The sequence below is a fragment of the Phodopus roborovskii genome, unplaced genomic scaffold (assembly GCF_943737965.1).
Source record: "Phodopus roborovskii unplaced genomic scaffold, PHOROB, whole genome shotgun sequence".
In the NCBI taxonomy this organism is placed as follows: Eukaryota; Metazoa; Chordata; class Mammalia; order Rodentia; family Cricetidae; genus Phodopus; species Phodopus roborovskii.
The window spans coordinates 802,805-823,920 of record NW_026126516.1 but is presented as its reverse complement, the minus strand read 5'-3'; the positions used below and the strand labels follow the sequence as shown (position 1 = coordinate 823,920).

The window sequence follows — 21,116 nt, the reverse complement described above, 5'->3', positions numbered from 1 at the left end:
TGGAGGTGGAGGCCAGTAGAGGGTATTGGTTCCCCCTGAACTAGGGTCATAGGCAGCTGTATGGTGCCTGATGAGGTAACTGCACCCAAGGCTTCTGCAAGAGCAGCAAGTGCTCCTCCTAACTGCTGAGCCATCTCTCTATCCCTCTTCCTGAATTTGTAAAGTTTATTTTCACAAAGTTCTCTTCATTCCCTTTGTTTGCTTTTGGGGCTGAGGATGGAGTCTATGGCTGTGTGTGCTAACGTGCAGGGCTGTGTGTATGTTAACGTGTGCTGCAACACTGAGCTACACTTTTCAGCTCCTGCACTGCCTTTTATGTGCATGTTCCCAGTGATTTCTGGGCTGTTCTGCCAGCTTTTGGTTTTCTGTTTTCTTCTCCCCCCTCCAAGAATTCATGCTGTATCCAATATCCCATGCATCTTTTAAGAGCATTTCTCTGAGAATGAATCCTCTGGGTTGTAAAATCCTTAGGCTTTTCCCTTGCTCTGAGGACAGGCCTCCACACCTATTTCCTAATATATAAACCCTGTAGGAACAAGACTTTGGCCCCCTGGCACCTAGCCCGGTGCTTGGTAAATATTTGTTCGACAAACAAGTGCATTTTGAATACAATCAAGTCATACTCCATAAATCTGCTTGCACCTTTTATGACTCCTGCCTGGAGTAGAGGTTGTCAGCTTGTCTATGCAATCATTCCATGGGGGCTCTTTTTCAGTTTTTGTAGACAGGGTAGCTCTGGCTGGCCTGGAACTCACTCTGCAGACATGGTTGGCCTCGAACTCAGAGATTTGCCTGCCTTTGCCTCCAAAATGCTGAGATTAAAGGTGTGCACCCACCACCACCTCCAGGCTTTCATGGAGGCTTTCTTGATGTATATGCTGGGACCCTATCTGTCTAAGGATCCTTTGATTTTTAAGGAGTGGCTTTCCAGGTAGTTCTTAAGGACTTCTCCAGGCAAACAACTCAGGTCTAAGACACTCCGTTTCCATCTTGGTAGATCAAACTCCCGCCATATTTATTAGAGCTTCTCTTACAAAGGTACCTGCCCTCCTCTCCCCAAGCCTGTTGTATTAGATAATCTACCACATGCTTTGTCTCCCTGTGTGTGATCTTAAACAAGGATGGAGGAGGTCGGAATAGCTATACTGAAGAGAAACAAGAAATACCTTGTGGACAGGAGAGATGGCTCGGCAGTTAAGAGCACTGGCCTGGTGTTCAGTTCCCAGCACCCACATGGCAGCTCACAACTATCTGTAACTCAAGTTCCAGGGGATCTGACACCGTCACATCAATGCATATAAAATACATTATAAAAAATTGCCCCCCCCCATTCCATGTAGCCAGCTGCGCCGCCTGCTCTGGCCTTCCTCTTACATGTGCTTTTTACTAGAGTCAGTTGCATGTACCCTGGACCAGAGGGCCATCTTTCCAGGCTGCCTCAGGTCTTTGCAACCTATAGCAAGGTGTCCTTTGTACCTGCTTAGTTGTCACTGTTTTGAGGGAGACTGTCAGCTGTTCTATTAAGAACTATGAAGGAGGAACTGAGGTCCACACTGACTGGGACTGGCTGTTCTAGAACACAGGTCTTCTGGTTCAGCTGCTCATGTTCAGGTGAGGTACAGAATGGTCTTATCAAGTCCCCATTCAGAAAATAAATGTTTTCCATAGAGAGTTCTAGGTCAATGATAGTGCTCTGATGTCAGGTAGCTATATGAAACAATAGTATAAATTATTTGGCCTGCCTGAGATTTCTTGGCACCCAAGAAAACACAAGAGGAAAATTGAGCATGAGGTTATTCCTAAAGGAACCTGACCCCTGCACACTAATGTCAAGGATCCATGTCCTAGAGCCAGGGGCCTGTGGAATCTTAGATGGAACAGGGCACAGTAAGCTCTCTCTGGCTTATAACAACGGTTTGGCTGGGTCCATTTTCCATGAGCAGCAGGCAGACCTGTGACCCTTGCACACCCCTTTTGAACAGCGCCACCTGACGTCTCTTAGCACATCTGTAATGGAAAAGGGAAATTAAGAAATCAAGTTAAGGGGCTGGAGAGATGGCTCAGTGGTTAAGGGCACTGGCTGCTCTTCCAGAGGACCTGTTTAATTCCCAGCAGCTATAGAGTGACTTACAACCCTCTGTAATGGGATCTGATGCCCTCTTCTGGCATGTAGACATACATGCAGACAGAGCTCTATCTATCATCTGTCTGTCTGTCTGTCTGTCTATCTGTCTGTCTGTCTGTCTGTCTGTCTGTCTGTCTACCTACCTACCTACCTACCTACCTACCTACCTACCTATCCATCTATAATTTGCTGGGTGGTGGTGTATGCCTTTAATCCCAGTATTTGGGAGGTAGAGGTAGGCAGATCTCTGTGAGTTCAAAGCCAGCCTGGTCTACAGAGTGAGTTCCAGGACAACCAGGGCTACACAGAGAAACTGTCTCAAAAAAAGACCCCCCCCCAAATACTTTATCTGATAATTTTTTGTGCCTTTTGTCTTGTTCCTGAATTAGAGGTTGTAGGAAGCCATCTAAGGATATTAGAACTTAGAAGTGGCTTCCCAGGTGGGTCTTATGATCTTCTGCAGACAAGTAACTCAGGTTTGTGAATATATGATACGGAAAAGGCCTCAGAGGGAAAGGAAAGGAAGGCAAGGCAGGCTCATTAGAGGCTGTGCTCCACCCTCCATGGATGGCTTCTTAGAGCCTAAACTAGTTTGTGTAAAGTTTTGTTTATCTGACACAACCAGCTCACATACCAGGAGCCTAACAGTTGGTATCTGAGTTTCAAGAAAGATATGGTTTGGACATAATCACCTTGCGCTCATCACATCCTGCCTTTTGGATGTAGGAAGAAGGGATAGGTAGAAAGTAATGTGCTATGCCCACTTAATGTAGGTATACCTAGCAGGAGTGTGTAAGGGGTCGGGAGGGATAGCAGCTGATGAGCCTGAAGAGTACAACTTCCCTATGGTCAGTTCTAACCTGATTCCCCTGGTGGAGATTAAACATTGTCTAGTGATGTGGGACCTGCTGTCAGTCACAGGTGACTGACCTTTTCTTGTCCTGCCTGTGGTTACCAGTGCTGGCCCTTAGGATCACTGGTGTTGGACTCCAGAGATGATCTAATATGTCTGCCACAGGGTACCTTCTGCTTAGTCACATTATGTGCTCAATAACACGGAGGTGGGGCTGGATGACCTCAGGCTACCTTGGGCTTGCTTCTCTGAGTCTTGTAATTGCTGGCAAGTAGTCTCAGTGAGTCTGAATTGCTGAAGGTGGCTGCTACCCAATCCTGAAGTTTAGTTAAGTGGGGGATTGACTCTCAAATTGTTTGGGTTTTCACGTTGTTATTATTATTATTACTGTTTCAAACAAAAACTTCCCAGAAGCATGTGGTATTTCTCTCACCTTCCTTCCTGCCTCTGGTCTGGCTAGGTTAAAAGTTACTGCCCAGCTGGAGCGTTTTCAACCCAAGTCACACAGAATGCCTCATAGCTGTCCACTGTTCAGGTGGGCGTGGGAGGATGGCTTTGGGCTTCTCTTTGTAGAACCTGCTCGCCTAGCTACCTGGGAGTGGTGTGAAATCCTATTTTTATTTATGTCACCAGCAGGGTGTCCTGTTGGACTCTGCTTCCATCCTCTCCAAAGGCAGCCGGCTGTTGTGCCTCTAGCCAGGGGTGGCCTGGAGACTAGAAGTGGCTGTGCCATTTCTGGGGCGGGGGGTGTTTGCAAATTATCATTTTAATTTGTGACCATCAAAATGTGAAGGAGAGGAGACTTGTTTTCCTCCCAGATGTAGGAGCCGGGTGGTGCCCTTAGCTTAGCCCATGGGGAGAACCCATTGGTGTTGCATTTGGGGTGCCCCTCTCCCTCCGTGGTGGCGGCCATCCTCCCTCCCTCTACAGCCAGGGCAACCTAAGCTGGAGGCTGGGGATCAGTTTTTCGTCCCCGGCAGGAGGTTCGTGTTGGAGGACGACTGGACCCGCCTCGGGAGTGCTGCAGTAGTAGTTGGGAGAGAAGTGGAATCATCTCTCCTCACCCTCAGAAGCCTCGCTCGCGTCGTAATTCTTTTTATTTTTACTTTCGAGCCTTGTAAGGCAGGCGGCCGGGGTAAAAGCGCTGCGGCGACACGTTGCCAGCTGCGCAGCACCGCTCATGTGGCCCGAAGCAGGGGAGGGGGCCGGCCACGCGCCACCTGCCCGAGTCCCCTGGGTTCCCGGGTGCTGCCGAGGAGCCCAGGGGCCCAGCCTGGCCGAAGGGCCTCCCTGAGGGCCCGCGCCGCAGCCCGGGGTCGCCCGGCCCACGTTTTCCGTCTCTCCCGCTCCCTCCGCCCCTCCCTCCCCGCGCTCCCCCTCCTCCTGCCTGGTCATGTGTCGCCTTTTTTTGTTTGCAGTGGAAACAATTTCTCGCCGCTCGGCGCGCCCCGGCCCCGACGCGCCGCAGCGGAGGCGAGCGGGAGGCGGGACGGGGCGTGGAGAGCGGCGCGGCCGGCGGGAGGACGCGGCGCCCGCGGACGCTCGCTCGGGGCCCATGCCGCGCCGCCCCCCGCACCCCTGCCGTCCGCATCCGCGGCCGCCCCCCGCCGCCCGCCCAGGGTTCGAGCGTCCGCTGCGGGGCCCCGAGCGATGCCCGCTGGGCGCCCGCGAAACTTTGTCGGCTGCACCGAAGGCAGCGGCGGCCCCGCGCCGCGCTTGGCCAGGTGAGTCCGCGCCCGTGCCCTCCCTTGCCACCCAGCCTGGGGTGCTCGCCGGAGAGCCGTCGTGGTGGCCCACAGCGATCAGGACTGGGCTCACAGTGTGGGGTGCGGGCCAAGCTGGTCCCGGAGTCGGGGGACCCCCAGTCCTGAGCCTGGAAGTTGCCCGACTAGGAGTTTCCTGCCCCGACGAGCTGGCTGCTTCTCGTGCCTCGGTTTCCTTACAGGACCGGGAGAGCGACAGAGTTGGTATTGTCTGAGGAGCAGGCATCCCTAGCAATCCGGGTCGGTCTGAGGGTGCGGATCTACTGGAGACCCCAAGACCGCGAACAGGCGCCTAACAAAGATCCCCTCCCAACCGAGCTCGCTCAGCACCGGCCGCGAGCATCCCGAGACCCGCGGGGCCCTAATCCTCTGCACCCCAATTCTTTGCAAGTCTTTCTGGGGCCCCCGTGAGTTGGGGAGGGCTGTGGGCACTTATTGATTTGTTTTTAGGCTCGCCACGCTGCGGCCAATAAAAGGTTTATGACATCTGACCGGCAGTGAAGGTATGCGAGCTCCCAATTGCCCTGTGTACGCGGAGAAGAGCAGTTTTCTCGTTGCCTGGCAACGCCGATGACTGACGCGGGCCACAGCCAATCGCTGCTCCCGTTGGTCCCCTTGAAATGTTTTTGACAAGTACAGTAAAAGGGAGTGGAGCGCGTGCGTGTGTGCGCGCGCAAGGAGGGGGAGGTTCCCAGTCCCCCAAACTCGAGACTGCCCAGCTTCGGTTGAGGAAGATTTCTCAACTTTTTAAAAAGTTCATCACTAACATCTCTTCAGACCTGGGCCATAATAGCATTGTCAGTTATTTGGAGACGTTCTGGTTCTGCTATTAGACAGAAAACGTAAGCTTCCCTGATCCATTTTTGCGTTGAAAGAAAGGAAGATAAAACACAGGAAGTCATAAAAAAAATAGGGAGGGTGTGAGAGACATAACCAATAACTTGAAATTTTAAGGCGGTCACTGGTGGATAAACTATTCAAAGCAACGTTTATTAGCAGATTTAAAACGTTTGCTTGACTGCAGGCTCACAATGTCCTCCACCTCTAAGGGAAGAAAAAGAAGGGAAAAGAGATTTGGAAAATTTTGAAGTTAGTGCATAATAATGGAAAACTCCTCAGCTGTGGTTTCTGGGAATTGTTTGTTTGGTTGTAACATAAGAGTGCAGTGGTCAGGAGCTGTCCATACTGTTACAAAGAGCGGAGTTTATAGGGAATACAGTTAATGGAGAGTTTGGGGAAACAAATAACCCAGGGGTTGGGGACCCTTCAGACCACCTCTTCTTGGCAGTGGCATTTGTAGGACCACGTTGCTGGCAGTGTTTGTTGAAAACAAAAGAAAACATGGAGAATAGCATGTTAGTTCCTTTGGGAAGCTGCTGACAAATAAGCAAATTAAAAAGAAAGAGAGCAGTATGTTGTCATAGCAACAGTGCAATTAAATTACTTTACTGTCAGCCATGATATAATTTTCCTGTTTGGAAGCTCAGGAGACATAAAACTTTCATTTGGGGCTAAAGTTGACTTCACTGGCTGGGTAGTTCTCCGTTGTGTGGCTATGGTGGCAGGTAGAGCCTTTCCTGGGGGATCTTAGGAAACTGAGACAAGATGGCCCTGATTTCCTCATTCGGAAGTTAAAAGCAGTATCAGGCTGGATTCGGCAGCATCTCCAATCCCGGAGATACAAGTTAGCATTTTTTTCTATAACATAGATTAGCTCTCTTATTTCCACAGAGAGAGATTTCCTTGGGTAAATGATGCTCCTGGACTGCCTGCCTGGGTGGGCTGTGAGGTCCTGTGGAGATTTTTGTCCTCTAGGGGGATGTGCCCCTTGCGCCTCTGTCCCCCTGGTGGGAAAGTGCAGCAGCATGCTGGCACCCTGCCTGGTTGTTTGGAGCTCTGCATCATGCTTTCTAGAATGGAATTCTAGAACTTTCTGCGCTGAAACAGTGCTCATTTTAAATGCTGTGCTAATGGATATTTAGAGGCTTGGAATGACCATTTGTTTGCCTTTAGTGTACTAATTCTTGTAGGTGCATTGCTTTAGCTCCTCATTGAGCTAAAAAAAAAAGATGTTCTTAGACTAAGTATGAATTTCAGCTCTGCACACATTGAGCAAAAGACCCATTGTCCTATTTATCTTGTGTTGTGCACCAGAGGGTTGTGTCTGTGGGGTTATTCTATTTGTCAGACTCTGTTTTACTCTCTGTTCTAGGTCACTGATAAGAGTAGGGTTTGCTGATGGTTGGGGGAGAGCATCTGTTACAGTTTCTGTTGAATTTGCCTTCCTGTTTTGAAGTTTCTAGTTGTCCTCTCAACTTTTTTTTTCTTCACGGACTCTAGTTCTAGTTAATGGCATAGTTTTCATTCCCATTTGTTTTTTTGTAGTGCCTGAGGTTACATGCTTTTTCTCTCTAGGTGTGATGCCCTTAAATTGAATGTACTACCTCAAGTTGTAGTCTCAAGAGTTCCTTGTTGTTCTTCTCCTTTACACTTGTCAAATGTAATTAAAGTTCCTTTTGCGGGGGGGGGGGGGGCAAAAATAAAACCAAACAAGGAAATCACTGGCTTCTTGTTACAGTTTTATCTTCAAGTCCCTTATGTGGATCTTTTTATGGGATTGGAAATAACTCTCCTTGCTTTCCCTCCCATCTCTGTTATTTTTCCTTACATTGAAAAAGACTTCATTTATCACACGTGCACACACACATATACGTGGACGCATATGCATATATGTGCACACATCCATGTCTGTATGTGTATATGGGGGTGTGTGATTGCCGCCGCACACTCGTGGAACTCAGGGGACAAATTGCATGAACGATTCTGCATCATGTAGGTGTGGGAGGTTAAATTCAAGCCATCAGGCTCAGCACCAAATGCTGTTACCTGCTTAGACATCTTGTCAGCACTTTCTTCTTTTTTCCCAGACTGGATCTCATGTAGCCCCAGCTTGGTCTTGAACTCACAGTGTGTCTGCCATAGCCTCCAGAATGCTGGAATGACAGGTGTGCTGGGATTACAGTTGAGTGAGCACCTTCAGACCTGACATTTCTTTTCTTTTCTTTTTTTTTTTTTGAGAAGGATAAGCAATGATTCTGGTAATACAAAGCCACAGTAATTGTCCATTACGCTTATTTTGTTGTGCTGTGGGTATGTGTGCATTATAATAGAGGATCAGAGACAGCAAGTACTAATGAGTTCTCTGGTCACAGGGAGCTACTATAGACCCAGGGAGTAGCCACCCATGATGTCGTTTGCGCATCAAAAGTTCCATGTATGTTTTCAGTTTTGTTTAAGGCCCCTATGATCACCGTGCTGCTGACAAACTGGGCTCTTTTTTCTTTATTGTGTAACTGCGGTGGGTTTGTGTGTCTCCCTTGTAGGAGTCCTGGGATGCCATCACCTTGTAACTGAGACCCAGATGGGGGAGAGGGAGTTAGGCGGGACCTGAGCCCATTTCTGTTCTGAGTTTCTCCAGCTCATCACTTCTCTTTGCTGTCCTCCCTAGGAGCCTTCACGTAAATGGGTCCAGTCATGCCTGCCACTAAGAAGCCCGAGAGCTCAGGAATCAGCGTGTCCAGTGGACTGAGTCACTGTTACCGGGGCAGTGGTTTCTCCAAGGCCCTCCAGGAAGATGATGACCTCGACTTCCCTCTGCCTGACATAAGATTAGAAGAGGGGACCATGGAAGATGAAGAGCTGACCAACCTGAACTGGCTGCATGAGAGCAAGAACTTGTTGAAGAGCTTTGGGGAGTCGGTCCTCAGGAGTGTCAGTCCTGTCCAGGACTTGGACGATGACACTCCGCCATCCCCTGCCCACTCGGACATGCCCTATGATGCCAGACAGAACCCCAACTGCAAGCCCCCTTACTCTTTTAGCTGCCTCATATTTATGGCCATCGAGGACTCTCCAACCAAGCGCCTGCCAGTGAAGGACATCTACAACTGGATCTTGGAACATTTCCCGTATTTTGCGAATGCCCCTACTGGGTGGAAAAACTCAGTGAGACACAATTTGTCACTGAATAAGTGTTTCAAGAAAGTGGACAAAGAGAGGAGTCAGGTATGTTGCTTGTGTGATCTGGAACTGAGTTTATGAATTTAGTTTTGCTGCTTTAACCTCCAAGTTTTCACCATTAAAAAAATGAATGTGTAGTCACCATGCTGACGTGGTTATGCGTGGATAATTGAACAGGTTAGCCGTGAGAAACTTCTCTTTCTTAAATGTATTGGCTAATGCGTTTTTTGTTTTCTTCTTGGGGGGTCACTGTCTTGAGATGTACCCCGGTAGGAGTTCACATAACCTCACTACTGAGCTTTGCCAATCCACTGTTTTCGTGTCTTCCTTCCACGTGGTTGGGTCAGTTTGGCTTTAAAGCTCAAAGGCGTGTGTGTCACGATAGGGTGTATTAGTGGGGGGCGGGGTTTACGTATAAGGAAAACGGCCATCGTGGACTGGAGAAAAAGGACTCTGTCAGTATTGGAAAAGGCAACATCTCAGGCTTCTGGAATAAATGGGAGATGATACATTTTGGGACGATACTGGAATATACTTACTCTGAGACCAACCAGACTGGAGGTGTGGGTGACTTCTGTGAAATCCAGTGGATATTTAAGTTTTTGGCAGCATGGAAATCTGCTAGTAAAAAGTACTGGCTTGGGTTAAGGTTCCCATTAGAGACTCGTTTTAAAACGTTTGAATTTTTTTTTTTTTTTTTAATTTTTAATTTGTGTGTGCGCGCACACAAGTGTGTGTGTGTGCATATGTACACAATTGTAGGTGTTTTCAGAGGCTACAGGTGTCTAAAATACTTAGAGCTTGTTGTATATAGTCGGAGTTACCTAGTGCGGGTCCTGGGAACTGAACTTGGTCTGCTGCGGTGGGCAGACCTCGGACACTCTTAACAGCTGAGCCATTGGTCATAACGCTGATGATGTCAGGAGTGTGCTCATGTATATGTCCACGGGGCTTCCTTCTTTTCGGGATCCTTAGCTTTCTGTATATCTGTGATGATCACGGTGCCGCTCACGTAGTGAAATCTGTTATCCTTGCGAACTAAGTCTCTCCTTTTTTCTCAGGTTAAGTGTTTGGAGAGCATTCCCAGGACTGGTCTGTGCTTTAAGAGAATTTTAAAGATGTAAAAACTGCTCTCCTTCCAAGAGCCAGGCCGTGGCATTAAACACTTTGTATAGGTCACTTCTTGAGAGGGAAAGCCTGAGCAAGCAATTCTAGGCTTAGAATGTGGACAAGAAAGTGCTCACTAGGCCCCGAGAGCCGAGTGCCACCCACCGATGAGACAGTGAACGGGGCCTTTAGCACCATGTCATCCCTTCTGCAAGTTACAGCATGCATGTGTCTCCATGTTTGACATAACACCGCTGCACACGAAAGTAATTTAGCAAGTGCGCAGTCTGAAATGTTAAACAGGACCAGCTCCAAGTGTGCACTGAGACTCGCAAAGATTATGTATTCATCATCTTGCCCTGCTCCCAAGCAGTGGGTGGTGTATGCAGGGCTTACCAAGAGGGTCTGTGAACCCAGCCAGCCCCCAGCCTCACACAGGATTCTGGGAGTCTCATTTTTCCAGGGGTGTTGGCTGTCAATCTGGGCAAACACTGATACCTGTTACAAGGGAGTGTCTTGAAAGATTTGAGATTGATAATCTCGGGAATTGTTGAGTTCTGGCTTCCTAGCTCAGGTGCTGACCTGTATTGACATGTTTCTGATCATGCCAGTCAGTTTTGTGGCTGAAATTTTGTTCCCTGAGTTTTGATGCCGTTCAAACAACAAAGCTGTGAGTTATCCCCCCCCCCCTTTTCTTCTCTTTCCTTGGGTGAGCCGGAGGCCTCTGGTGACTGTCAGGCATCCTGAGTGCTGCCAGGGCCCTAGCCCTGGCCTGTTTACTGGGGGGTTTTCTCCTGGATTTGCTGAGTAAAAGGGAAGGCATTCCTGCTGATACATTGCCCAGTGAGAGTCCCTAGGGCTCTGTAGATACACTTGTTTTCTTCCCAGGGAGTTTTACTTTGGCAGTAGGTTCAACCTCAACACAAATGTCTAAACACACCCAAATGTCGTTGAGAAATAGGTTGCATGAAGGTAGGGATGGAAGCCAGGCACGTTTGATGCATGGAGTTAGCCACGGCACGTTCTTTTTCGTTCGTTCTAAGTTTTTGATATGTTTTTGAAACTGGAGAACACAATTTTAAGCTTGGCATAGCTGTGGGAATGTGGAATCCTGTGTGATCCTTGTCCCTGAGGGCTTGGAACGCAGACCCTGCTGGACAACTGTTGGCTAGGCCACTGGAGCAGGAAGGAACAGGCGAGATTGCATCAGTCACCCAAGGCACTTCAAACTGTTACCATTTCCCAGGCTCCTCCCTGCAGGTTTGGTTCTGAGGGGCTGGGAAAGTTGGTAGTTGAGAGGCTTCAAGGTGCCTGGGTATTACAGGAAAGGTTCCTGAGCCAGCCAGGTGGTCTTTTGTTGGTCGGTCTGTTTGTTTTGAGGCAGGGTTTCAAGTAGCTTAGGCTGGCCTTGAACTTGATACTTAGCTATGGGTGATCTTGAACTGATCTTCTTGCCTGTCCACCTCCCAAGTGCTGGGATTACAGGAATGTTTTTTTTTTTCTGTTTGTATGTTTTTAATCTCCTAAGTGCTGAGATTTCATCAAGAACCTTGTCTCACGATTAAGTCATGAGAAAATACAGCTTTGCTTCTGTTTAGCCTCTCAAAGTGCTTCAAAAGGCAGGTTAAATTTGTTGTTGTTGTTTAGTCATGGACGTTTTTAGCTGGCAGAAGTGGAGAGAATAATAAGAGTTTGTGCTTCTGTCACCCATGATCCATGTCTAGAGTTAGCGCCTAATGAGCATTGTCTGGTTTTATTCATTTTTGTTGCTGTTTCTACTGCTGAAGTACTTTGAAGGAAATTGACATTGTGAGTCATTTTATTTCAACATACTCTCGTGTGTAGGAGACTAATCTGTAGTTTGTCATATAGCCACAGTGCTAGTATGTCTGTCCAGTCCTCATTCCCCCATCCCAGCCTCCCAGCTACCCTCCCAAGTTAGAAAGTTGTAATGTCACCTAAGCCGGGTATTCAAATATCCAAGATGGTTCAGGGTTTGGATTAGGACCCCAGTGCGGCTTATGCATGCCTACTCTGTTTGTGATGTTTTGTTCAGTTTTTTGTTTGTTTTTGAATATATTACACCCTGTCCCTTCATTTCTCACTGGTTCAGTCCCTTTTTGTTCTTTGTTCTGTTTTGTTGAGACAGGGTTTCTCTGTGTAGCCTTGGCTGTCCTGGAATCCAGGGATCCACCTGCCTCTGTCTCCTGAGTGCTGGCATTAAATGCATGTAATGCTACCTGTGCTTCCCTTCTGTTTCAAAGACACCCATCTCTTGGTCGTCAGCGTGTCTTGCATACTGCCTGCCTCCATAGTGTCCTTGAATTTGCTGCATCCCCTAGGAGGGAAGTGAGTTCTGAGATTGTCTGCTGTCTTCTGTGGGAGCCGGGTGTGTAGAGGAGGGTCCGTGTTCCTGGAGCCTGCTTAACTTGCTCGGAGGCTGTTGCTCCCAGGGGTCAGCTGTTCCCTAGTCTGTGACCTGCCATCCTGCCGGAGCTGTCTTTCATCCTACCAGGCTATCAGTGGGTGTTTGCTCAGATCAATCAAGGTCATGTTTTTTTTTTAAGTCTGGGATCATGGTTTTTTTTTTTTTTTTTTTTTTTTTTCTTCTTCTTTTCTTCCTTCTAGATACAAGTCTCAGGACTTGTATTTAGCATGTGCTGACTTCTCTGGGGACTTGAAAACGAGAAGTAAAAACACAGTTAATTTTTATAGACTGGATTAGAATGAAGCAGGTATGTGTGTTTCTATTTCCGTGCTTTTTATTTATTTCCCTTCTTGCTGTTTCAACAGAAAATACTGTTGTCGCCAGAAGGTTTATAAAGGAAGCAGAGTACACAGCGTGCTTATTATATACGAGGCTGGCTGCTTTAAACAGTTTTGGCCCGCAGAGGTGGCTGCATGGCATAGATGAACCCGGACTGGGTAGGGAGCAGGACTCGGATTCTGGTGTTGGTGGTTGGCAGGACCTGGACGTCTTGGTCCCTCGGTTTTCGTGTGTGTAGAAAGTGGCTCAGCGTTGTTTAGCCTTGGGGTCTTGGATGTCTGAGGCACTGTTGACCCACTACCTGAATTCATTGGCAATGTATCAAGTGCTAGTGAATACTGTGTTTGTCTAGGGAGAGGTTCTTGAGATTATGTTTGCTTGAGTCGCCCTCCCCATTCCTTTTCTCTCTTTCATTAGGTTGTGTATCGTGAATTCTAATTGGTTTTAATAATAAAAACCTGGAGTCAGATATGGGGTTCATGTAGAAAGATCAGAGAAGCAGCGCAGCCAGCCACTAGTTCTTACCTCTACTGAATCCTCAGACCAAAAGGGCGATCTTGTCTCTAGGAATCCTCAGGCTGAAATGCTCTGAGCTCCTTTGTCCTCCTCTATCTCCATCTCCCCAGTGCCGGGGTTAAAGGTTTGTGACTCCCAAATACTGGGGTTAAAGGTGTGAGCCACTACCGCCCGGCTCTGTTTCTGGTTTAGATCGAATCAATCTCCTATAGCCCAGGGCGGCCTTGAACTCACATCCACCCACCTGCCTCTGCCTCCCAAGTGCTGGGATTAAATGTGTGCGTCACCACTGCCTGGTGTCTATGGCTTCCACACTCTGATCTTCAGGCAAGCTGTGTTTCTTAAAGCACAAACAAACAAGATAGCGCCACAAGATTGGACATTCATCATCGTCACAGTGGCATGGCCATGTTGTTATGCCCAGAGGGAACAGTCATGCCATAGCATAGGAGACAGGTAGAGTCCTGATTAATGCTGGGGATGCAGCATAAAGAACTATAGAGTGCAAACAGGAGAGATACAGTAAGTGTAGAGATTATTTTTTTGTACTCTCAATGGAGTAAATTCTCATTCCCAGTAGACGCAGAAGTTCATCTTTGCTGCTGGCTCTCAGGCTATGTTCCAGCTCTCTTGCCTTCCAAAACCCCTGCACTGGGGTCGGGCCCAAGTAGCCCTTCTGCCTATGTAGGAAGCATGCATACATGTTCTCCTAGTCCTTCCCTCCACGATTATTCTGTCCTCCCAGCACCTCCTGGTGGATACAATTCTTTTGTTTTGCTTTGGATTTTTCAGACAGGCTTTCTCTGTGTAGACCAGGCTGGCCTTGAATGGGAATCTGCCTGCCCCTGCTTCCTGAGTGCTAGGATTAAAGGCGTGCGCCACCATGAGCTAACACTTACTACTGTTTCCCTTATACACAGTGGCCTCCTTTTCCCTCCTCCTTTTGGAACCCAGAGCATCTCTGTTTCCTGTGACATTGGCCAGTGTATCTGTTTAACTGGTGGTCCCTTTAGGAGGAAGACAGACAGCCCAGCCCTGCCTTGCCCTGCCTTGCCATGCCTTGCATCTTCTTTCCTCGCAGTGATCTTTGGAAGACAGCACAGTCTGGCCCTGATGCATTAGCCTTAATGTCCCCTGGAATATGCAGAAATGTGATGAGGTGTGAGAGATGCTGCTGGGGCCAGCCATGGCTCATCAGTGCCTGTGAGGGGCTGCTATTTCCTGCTGGCTAGCCATCTGCTGGAGATCTTGGCATGTGAATGTACCATTCTTGCTCAGGACTCCTTAGTTCCCTGGTCCATGAGTTCTCTATCGAGTTCAGATGAGATGTGCCATGTGTAAAATAGGAGATAGGTTGAATTTATTTCAGAGTAAAGTGGGGTACCCTCCCAGGGGTTGAAAGTGGACAGTGACCAAAGGTACCATCATGTAGGAGAGAGAGTGGACAATGACTGTAGAGATCATTGGGCTGAATAAATGGGTGATGGCACACTTTGGAAGATAATGGAATGTACTTGTGACTTTTATGAAATCTGCTGTATTATGGGGCTGAGGTAGACTACACTATTTTGTAGTTTCTGATGCTGATGGTGTTCCTGGAGGGCGTTTCCTCCCAGGTAATTGATAGGACTGTTTGAGTTAAGTGTGTGTGTGTATGTGTGTGTGTGTGTGTGTGTGTGTGTGTCTGTCTGTCTGTGAGAGAGAGAGAGAGAGAGAGAGAGAGAGAGAGAGAGAAAGAGAGAGAGAGAGTCTTTTTTACTTACTGTCTAACTGTGACTGGCCTGGAGAATATGTGTCAACACATCTGACTATACTGTTTTTAATTATGTCTGTGTGAGTGTGTATTTGTGTGCAGGTGTTAGCAGAGACCAGTGGCATCTGATTCCAGAGCTGGGGTTACAAGGCAGTTGTGAGTTACCCGATAAGGACGCTGGTAACCGAACTCTTGGCAAGAGCAGTATTTGTCCTCTGGAGCCATCTCCCCACTCCCATTTGGATTGATTAACTCTTAAGGGACCACACTGTGTCTTTGTTCTTTGCCTTAATGCCTCTGCTAGATACTAGTCTAAGGGTCTTTCAGGCAGTTCACAATGTCACATCAAGTGAGGTCTCTTTGTTCTGATATAAACTCACACCTTTAATCCCAGCACTCTGGAAGCAGAGGCAGAGGCAGAGGCAGGTCGATTTCAGAGAGTTCGAGGCTAGCCTGGTCTACAGAGTGAGTTTCAGGACGTCCAGGACTGTTTCACAGAGAAACCCTGTTTTGAAAAACAAACAAATGAACAAAAATCAAGTAACAGAGTAGAATTTAAAAAAAAAGACAAAATAGAGAAAAGCCGGGCATTGGTGGCTCATGCCTTTAATCCCAACACTCAGGTGGCAGAGGCAGGCAGATCTCTGTGAGTTCAAGACCAGCCAGCCTGATCTACAAGAGCTAGTTCCAGGACAGGCTCCAAAGCCACAGAGAAACCCTGTCTCCAAAAACAAAAAAAGGAAATGTAGCATCTGTGAAATGTAGCCACACTGGGGGAATGGAATGGCCTTCCTTTAATGGCCCCGACCAGAACCTTCATATCTCTACCCTCCTTCCTGCCCTGTGTTTTTTGTTTTTAATGGCTGGCTTGGGACTCCTTATATAGAGCAGGTTGGCGGTGAACCCTGAGAACTCTGCCTCCCTGTTGCCAGGATTAAAGCCGTGTGCCGCACACCGCCCTCCTGTGGTATTTTAAATCTTGAGAAGCTGCAGTTAGTGCTACTGCCCTTCACCGGGGATTTTCGGGTTTTGAGGGCACTTTGGGATTCTCTTTCGACACTGTGAGGCTTTTTTCCCTGTCTTTAAAATCTGCATCAGTAGGGTCACAGGAGTTGGGGTCCAAAGTTCTTGGTGAAGGAGGAGGGGTGATCCAGCAGTGACCTTTAAGTTTCTAATAGACTGTTAGATAGTTGTCTTCTTGGTCTTCTTGATGAATTTGATTCAGGATGGTTGTCACGGGAGGCGAGGCTTCAGAGGAAGAGCCAAGGAAAGCCTAGAGGCAGGGAAGGCGTGGTCAGTATCTGAAAGAAAGACGAAGAGAGGGTGAAGAGACTCAGAAGCAGGCAGGCCACGTGGTAGGCTGTGGACAACTGTGTGAGGGAAGGCTTCTAGTAAGGGTAAGTATATTATTCCATTAATGGGCTAATTATTCCCCCCATAGCCTTAGCATATCTTCAGGTGGGTCAGGTTTATTGGGGGTGGGGCTGGAGTAGGGGAGTCCCGGCCAGGTGACTGACAGGTCTAGCCAGATTAGGTGTGTTGGTTTGTTTTCTTTTGTCGACTTGACACAAGCTAGTTATCGGAGAAGAGGGTGTGACAACCAAGAAAATGTCCCCATTAAGATTGTCCTGTTAGCAAGTCTTTGGGAACATTTTCTTGATTGCTAACTGATGTGAGGGGTCCAGCCTACTGTGGTCAGTGCCATCCCTGGGCGAGTGGTCCTGGGGTGTACAAGAAGGCAAACTGAGCAAGCTAGCAGGACCAGGTAGTGAGCAGCATCCCTCAGTGTGCTGAGTATTAGTTCCTGCCTTGGTTTCCCCCATGAGGAACTATAACCTATAAGTCAAATCGTGCCCCCTCCCCTCCCCAAGTTGCTTTGATCTTAGTGTTTAGCAGTGCAATAAAAAGCAAACTAGAACTGGAGGAAATAATATTATATAATGTTCTAATCTTTGGAGCAGATCAGAATGTCATGTCTCCACCCGGGGCCGTAGTCGTTCATTCTGTCAGCCCGGAGGTGTAGAAGGGACAGTTTCAATGTTTTTCTTTCTGGTGTTACCAGGACAACAGGAAGTGAGGTCCAAGCAGAACATGAGGGAGGGATCCATCTTCATTTGCTTCCAAGGCTGATAACCCTATTCTAGCTAAAGATCACAGGATCTTTTCTTATTTTCTTTCTGTTAAAACTATATTATTATTTTATGTGCATAGCGTTTTGTCTGCACCCATGTCCGTGCATCACATGCATGCCTGGTGTCCTGAAGGTCAGAAGAAGTTGCTGGATACCTTGGAACCGAGTTGCAGACAGTGATTGAGTCACCATGTGGGTGCTGGAATCAAACCTGAGTCTTCCAGAAGAGCAGCTAGTGCCCTTAACTGCTGAAGACAGTGCTCCACCCTTGATGGAATCTTCAGGCTGGCATCCTCTGTGTACTCCCATTGGCCATGTTTCCTGGCTAATCTATTCCCTGTTCCTTCTTCATCCTCTGCGTTGCATGAGACACATAACTACCCTTTGTCCCTCTCGAGTAGATTAGTTGTTTGCCTGCTCTTCGTTCGCTTGTTCGCTCGCTCGTTCGTTCGTTCGTTCATTCATTCATTCATTCATTCATTCATTCATTCATTCATTCTTCAGTAAACTTTAGTGGCCCCAGCTTTCCTTTTCTGAAGTTCATAACTAAGTCTGTAGAGATATAAAGTCCACTGTGTTTTTTATTACAGGGGAATTGTGCCTTTTGTGGGTTGTTAGCCTCTTGAGTAAAATATTTAACCACTGGGGGATGTAGCTAAGGGGTAGAGCACTCCACCAGCATGCATGGAGTCCTAGGTTTAATCCCCAGGGGGTAGGTATTTAAAAACAAAGAAAGGAAAGCATCAGTTCAGAAGGAAACTCAACAACAATTATCAGAGTTTGAGGGCAGGCCAGTTGTGTATTGAGATCGCTCCTGGGAGATGGGTAGGAGGAAAAGAAAGCGACAGCCATGCCTTGTGAGTCAGGGTCCAAGAAAGTAGGCAGGCTCAGCAGTGAGATTACTAAGCAGCTTCATGGGGTAGAGAGAGAAAGGGTGACGTCTCCAGACTTTCAGGGCAAGAATGTTTAGGATTTTGACCCATTTCTGAAGAAGAGACAGGGAAAAGGACAAGTTGGGCTCTTTGAGTTACAACTGTGGAGAGCAGTCAGGCTTGGCCAGGGAGGTGTGGACTCCACTGTCCTGGGGAAGGGGCTTCTAGCGCACATGTATATTATCTCATCAAAGGAATAAGTATTCTTCCCATCTCCTCGGGTTATATTCAGGTGATGGACAGGCCTGTTGGATTACCTCCTAAAGGAGTTTACATAGTGTGTAATATTTGGGACGGCTATCTTTCAGTCCAGGGCCAGAGGCGACATTCTATTCTTTTGACCTGGAGGATGAAGCTGTCCCTTAGTGGGCCTCAACAAAGCCCTCAGAGCTCCATCTTTTCGCATGGTATTTTGAATTCTAAGGAGGGGCAAAGCTGATACTCCCCTTTCTGTGGTGTCAGGGAACAGGGAAGTGGGGTCCAAAGCTCTTTGGAAGTGTCTGTACTCTACAGCCTCCAAGCCTGCTGCCTGTCCAGCTACCTACAGTGGTGAGCGCTGCTTACGGCATCCCTGGCCCTATGACCTCTACCTACAGAATAGGACATTTTACCTAGTGGAGCTTCTCCAGGGAACACCCTTGGCTTACTGTTTCTGCGCTCTGTCCTCCCCTTAATTATCTGGGCCCTGCTTCTCCCATCATTGCTTTGCTGGCCCTGAGTGGGTCATGTGTACATGTTTTGAAGACCCCACGGTGTCTTCCGTAAGGGTCTGGCAAGGCTCCTGGGAAACGTGTTTCTTCTGGACCGAGGGTCCAATCAGTGTATCTTTAAGCAGCCCAGGCTCCCAGCTGTGCAGAACCAAGGCTTTCCCAGTGCTAAGGCTTCTTCTCAGCACACTGCCAGCAGGTCGCTTTCCGGAACCTTCTCTGTCAAGCAGAAATGCCTTGGGGTTTCCCTTTGAAATCATTTTAGCTGCAGGATAGTTCTCTGCAGTAAATAATAGGAGGGTTGCATACCTGAAAGGCCCAGGGTTAGCTTGTTTCTAAAGAAGTGATGAGTGCTTAGATCAATCCATGTTCTTAAATTTTGTGTGTTGCCGGGGATGCAGCCTAAGGGCCTTGCCCCTGCTGCTCTTGCCCTGCTGCCCTGCCATGCCCACCCATTCCCCACTCAGTCATGTGAGTCCTGCTCATCTAAATGCCGTTAAGTGCTGGCAAGATGGTGGACAGTTGTAACAGCCTTCTTGGAAGGCTTTTGTCGCTTGAGACAGAAAAATTTGAAATCCTTGAAAGGTTGGCCAGGCGCAGTTGGTGCACACCCATAATCCCAGCACCTGGGAGGTGCGGGCTGGAAGAGCAGTATGCGGAGAGCAGCCTGTGGTGTGTGTTGAGCTCAAACACAGCTCAGGCTACAGGAGACTCTGTCTTAAGACAAAACGAAGCCCCAAAACCAAAAGTACAGAGTGTGTCCTGCTACTGTAATGCTTAATTCGATACCACTGTGTTTATGGACAGCTTGGCTTCACCAGTTTTAATGTATTTGTGTTTGTTTGTTGTTTGTTTTGTTTCCTCTGTGCATAATACGTATTTTGATCACCCAGTCCTTTATCTTTCCTCCCACACTGGCCTCTTTCAGACCGTCAGTATTTAGTTGTGCCTTCATGATAACAGGCCATTAGTATCCTGCACTTAGTAACGTGATGTTGAAGGTCCGAGGAAAAAGAGAGGTTCGATTCTTGAAGTTGTTAACATTCCAAGGAGATGGGAGTGTAGAATGAAAATGTACAAGCCACCAGTAGTCCCAGAATCGTGCTAGACCAGTGCTTGATTGGTACCATGCTAAGACAGCCAGAGAGGATTTCCTCTGTAGGGTGAGGCCTTAGGAGGTGAGGAAACATGATGATGGGCAAGTTAATAGTCCAGGAGGAAAGAAACACTTCGGGCTAAGGCATGGCTGTTGTAGAGAAGGCAAATGCTACTGACTTATACAAGCTAGCCAAGATTCCCTCTGTCACAGGGACAAGTCTCCTGCTGTTATTTTTAGTGTGTTGCCGGTTTCTGTTCAAGTCTTTCATGGTCCAAGCTGACACCAGCTAGCACAGAGATGGATGGAAAGACAAAGGGGGTCCTGTGGAATTAACAGTTTTCAGGAACTTTTTCCATACCGTTACTTTCTTATCTCATTGGCTATGCTTTGTTCACATGATCTCTTTTAGCTCCAAGGAAGGCTGGGAAATGTAGTTTTATTGTGGACCCCTCCCCCCCCCCCCAAACACATATAAAATGTTGATTCTGTTACTAAGCCATATGGGATCTTCTGTCACAAAGGTCTGGGTGCTGAGACTCATGTTGCTGGACAGAGATGTGTTGGGACAGTGTCAGCATAAAAGCATAGAGAATGACTAGAAGGTTCTGTAATTAACAGTGGTGACCTGGTAGAAGGCTGGGGGGTTCAGGGACGGCTTAAAGATGCCAACCCAGTCATTCTTTAAGATGGTCCCATTAACTAGAGTTTTATTTACTTCAAGATATTCTGGTTAAATTGCATTATCTTCAAAAGCAGTAGCTTGATGGAGGTGAAGATGGTTCGGGTGCCAACGTGGCTAAGGAGGGAAGCAAGGAAGTGTATCGTCGAAGATGGAATCGTGCCTAAAGTTGTTCTTTTAATAATAACTGGATGGTTTGTGCCATGAGATTACAGGCAGTTCCAAGAACAGAGTGAAGCCTTTGATTTTGAGCTCGCTCACTCTCCGCCTGGGCTTGTTTGAGTACCTGTGCCTTGAACTCAGCAGGAGGCAGTAAATACAGACAGAGCTCCTGGCTGCTCTTGCATCTCTCCCCCTTAGAGCTAGCTCCTGGGGGTGGGGGGTGGGGTCTCCTGGACCCTAGTGGCTCTAGTCTAGTGTTCCCCTCCATTTAGTAGAGCTCTTTGAAATGTCTCTTGGAAGGCTGTGGCTGTCCTCCTCTGGGGACAAGACCTATAAGGGATTTAACTAATGTCATTAGCTAGAAGACACCAGGTAGCAGAACCTTTGTATATGCTGCTTTTAGAAGGAAAGGTCAAATCTTGTGAGCAATGACTTTGGGCTGCCTGGCACAGAGCCCAGACATAGAGCGCCCCCCCCCCCCAAGTCCTGCTGGTGTTAAGTC

At 47.9% G+C, this 21,116-nt stretch overlaps 1 protein-coding gene across 7 annotated transcripts in view; it reads left to right on the top strand.

Annotated features, from left to right (window-relative positions):
• Window positions 1-21,116, top strand: part of Foxn3 (forkhead box N3) — a 355,035-nt gene that overhangs the window by 149,569 nt on the left and 184,350 nt on the right. For 5 of the 7 annotated variants that reach the window (XM_051196447.1, XM_051196445.1, XM_051196449.1 and 2 more), the window contains one exon: window positions 8,250-8,806. In XM_051196447.1, coding sequence (XP_051052404.1) covers window positions 8,264-8,806 — 543 coding nt within the window. In that variant the 5' untranslated portion in view covers window positions 8,250-8,263. Of the gene's footprint in view, window positions 1-4,559; window positions 4,703-5,435; window positions 5,584-8,249; window positions 8,807-21,116 lie in introns of those variants that run through there. The other 2 variants (XM_051196444.1, XM_051196446.1) reach the window with 2 other exon arrangements.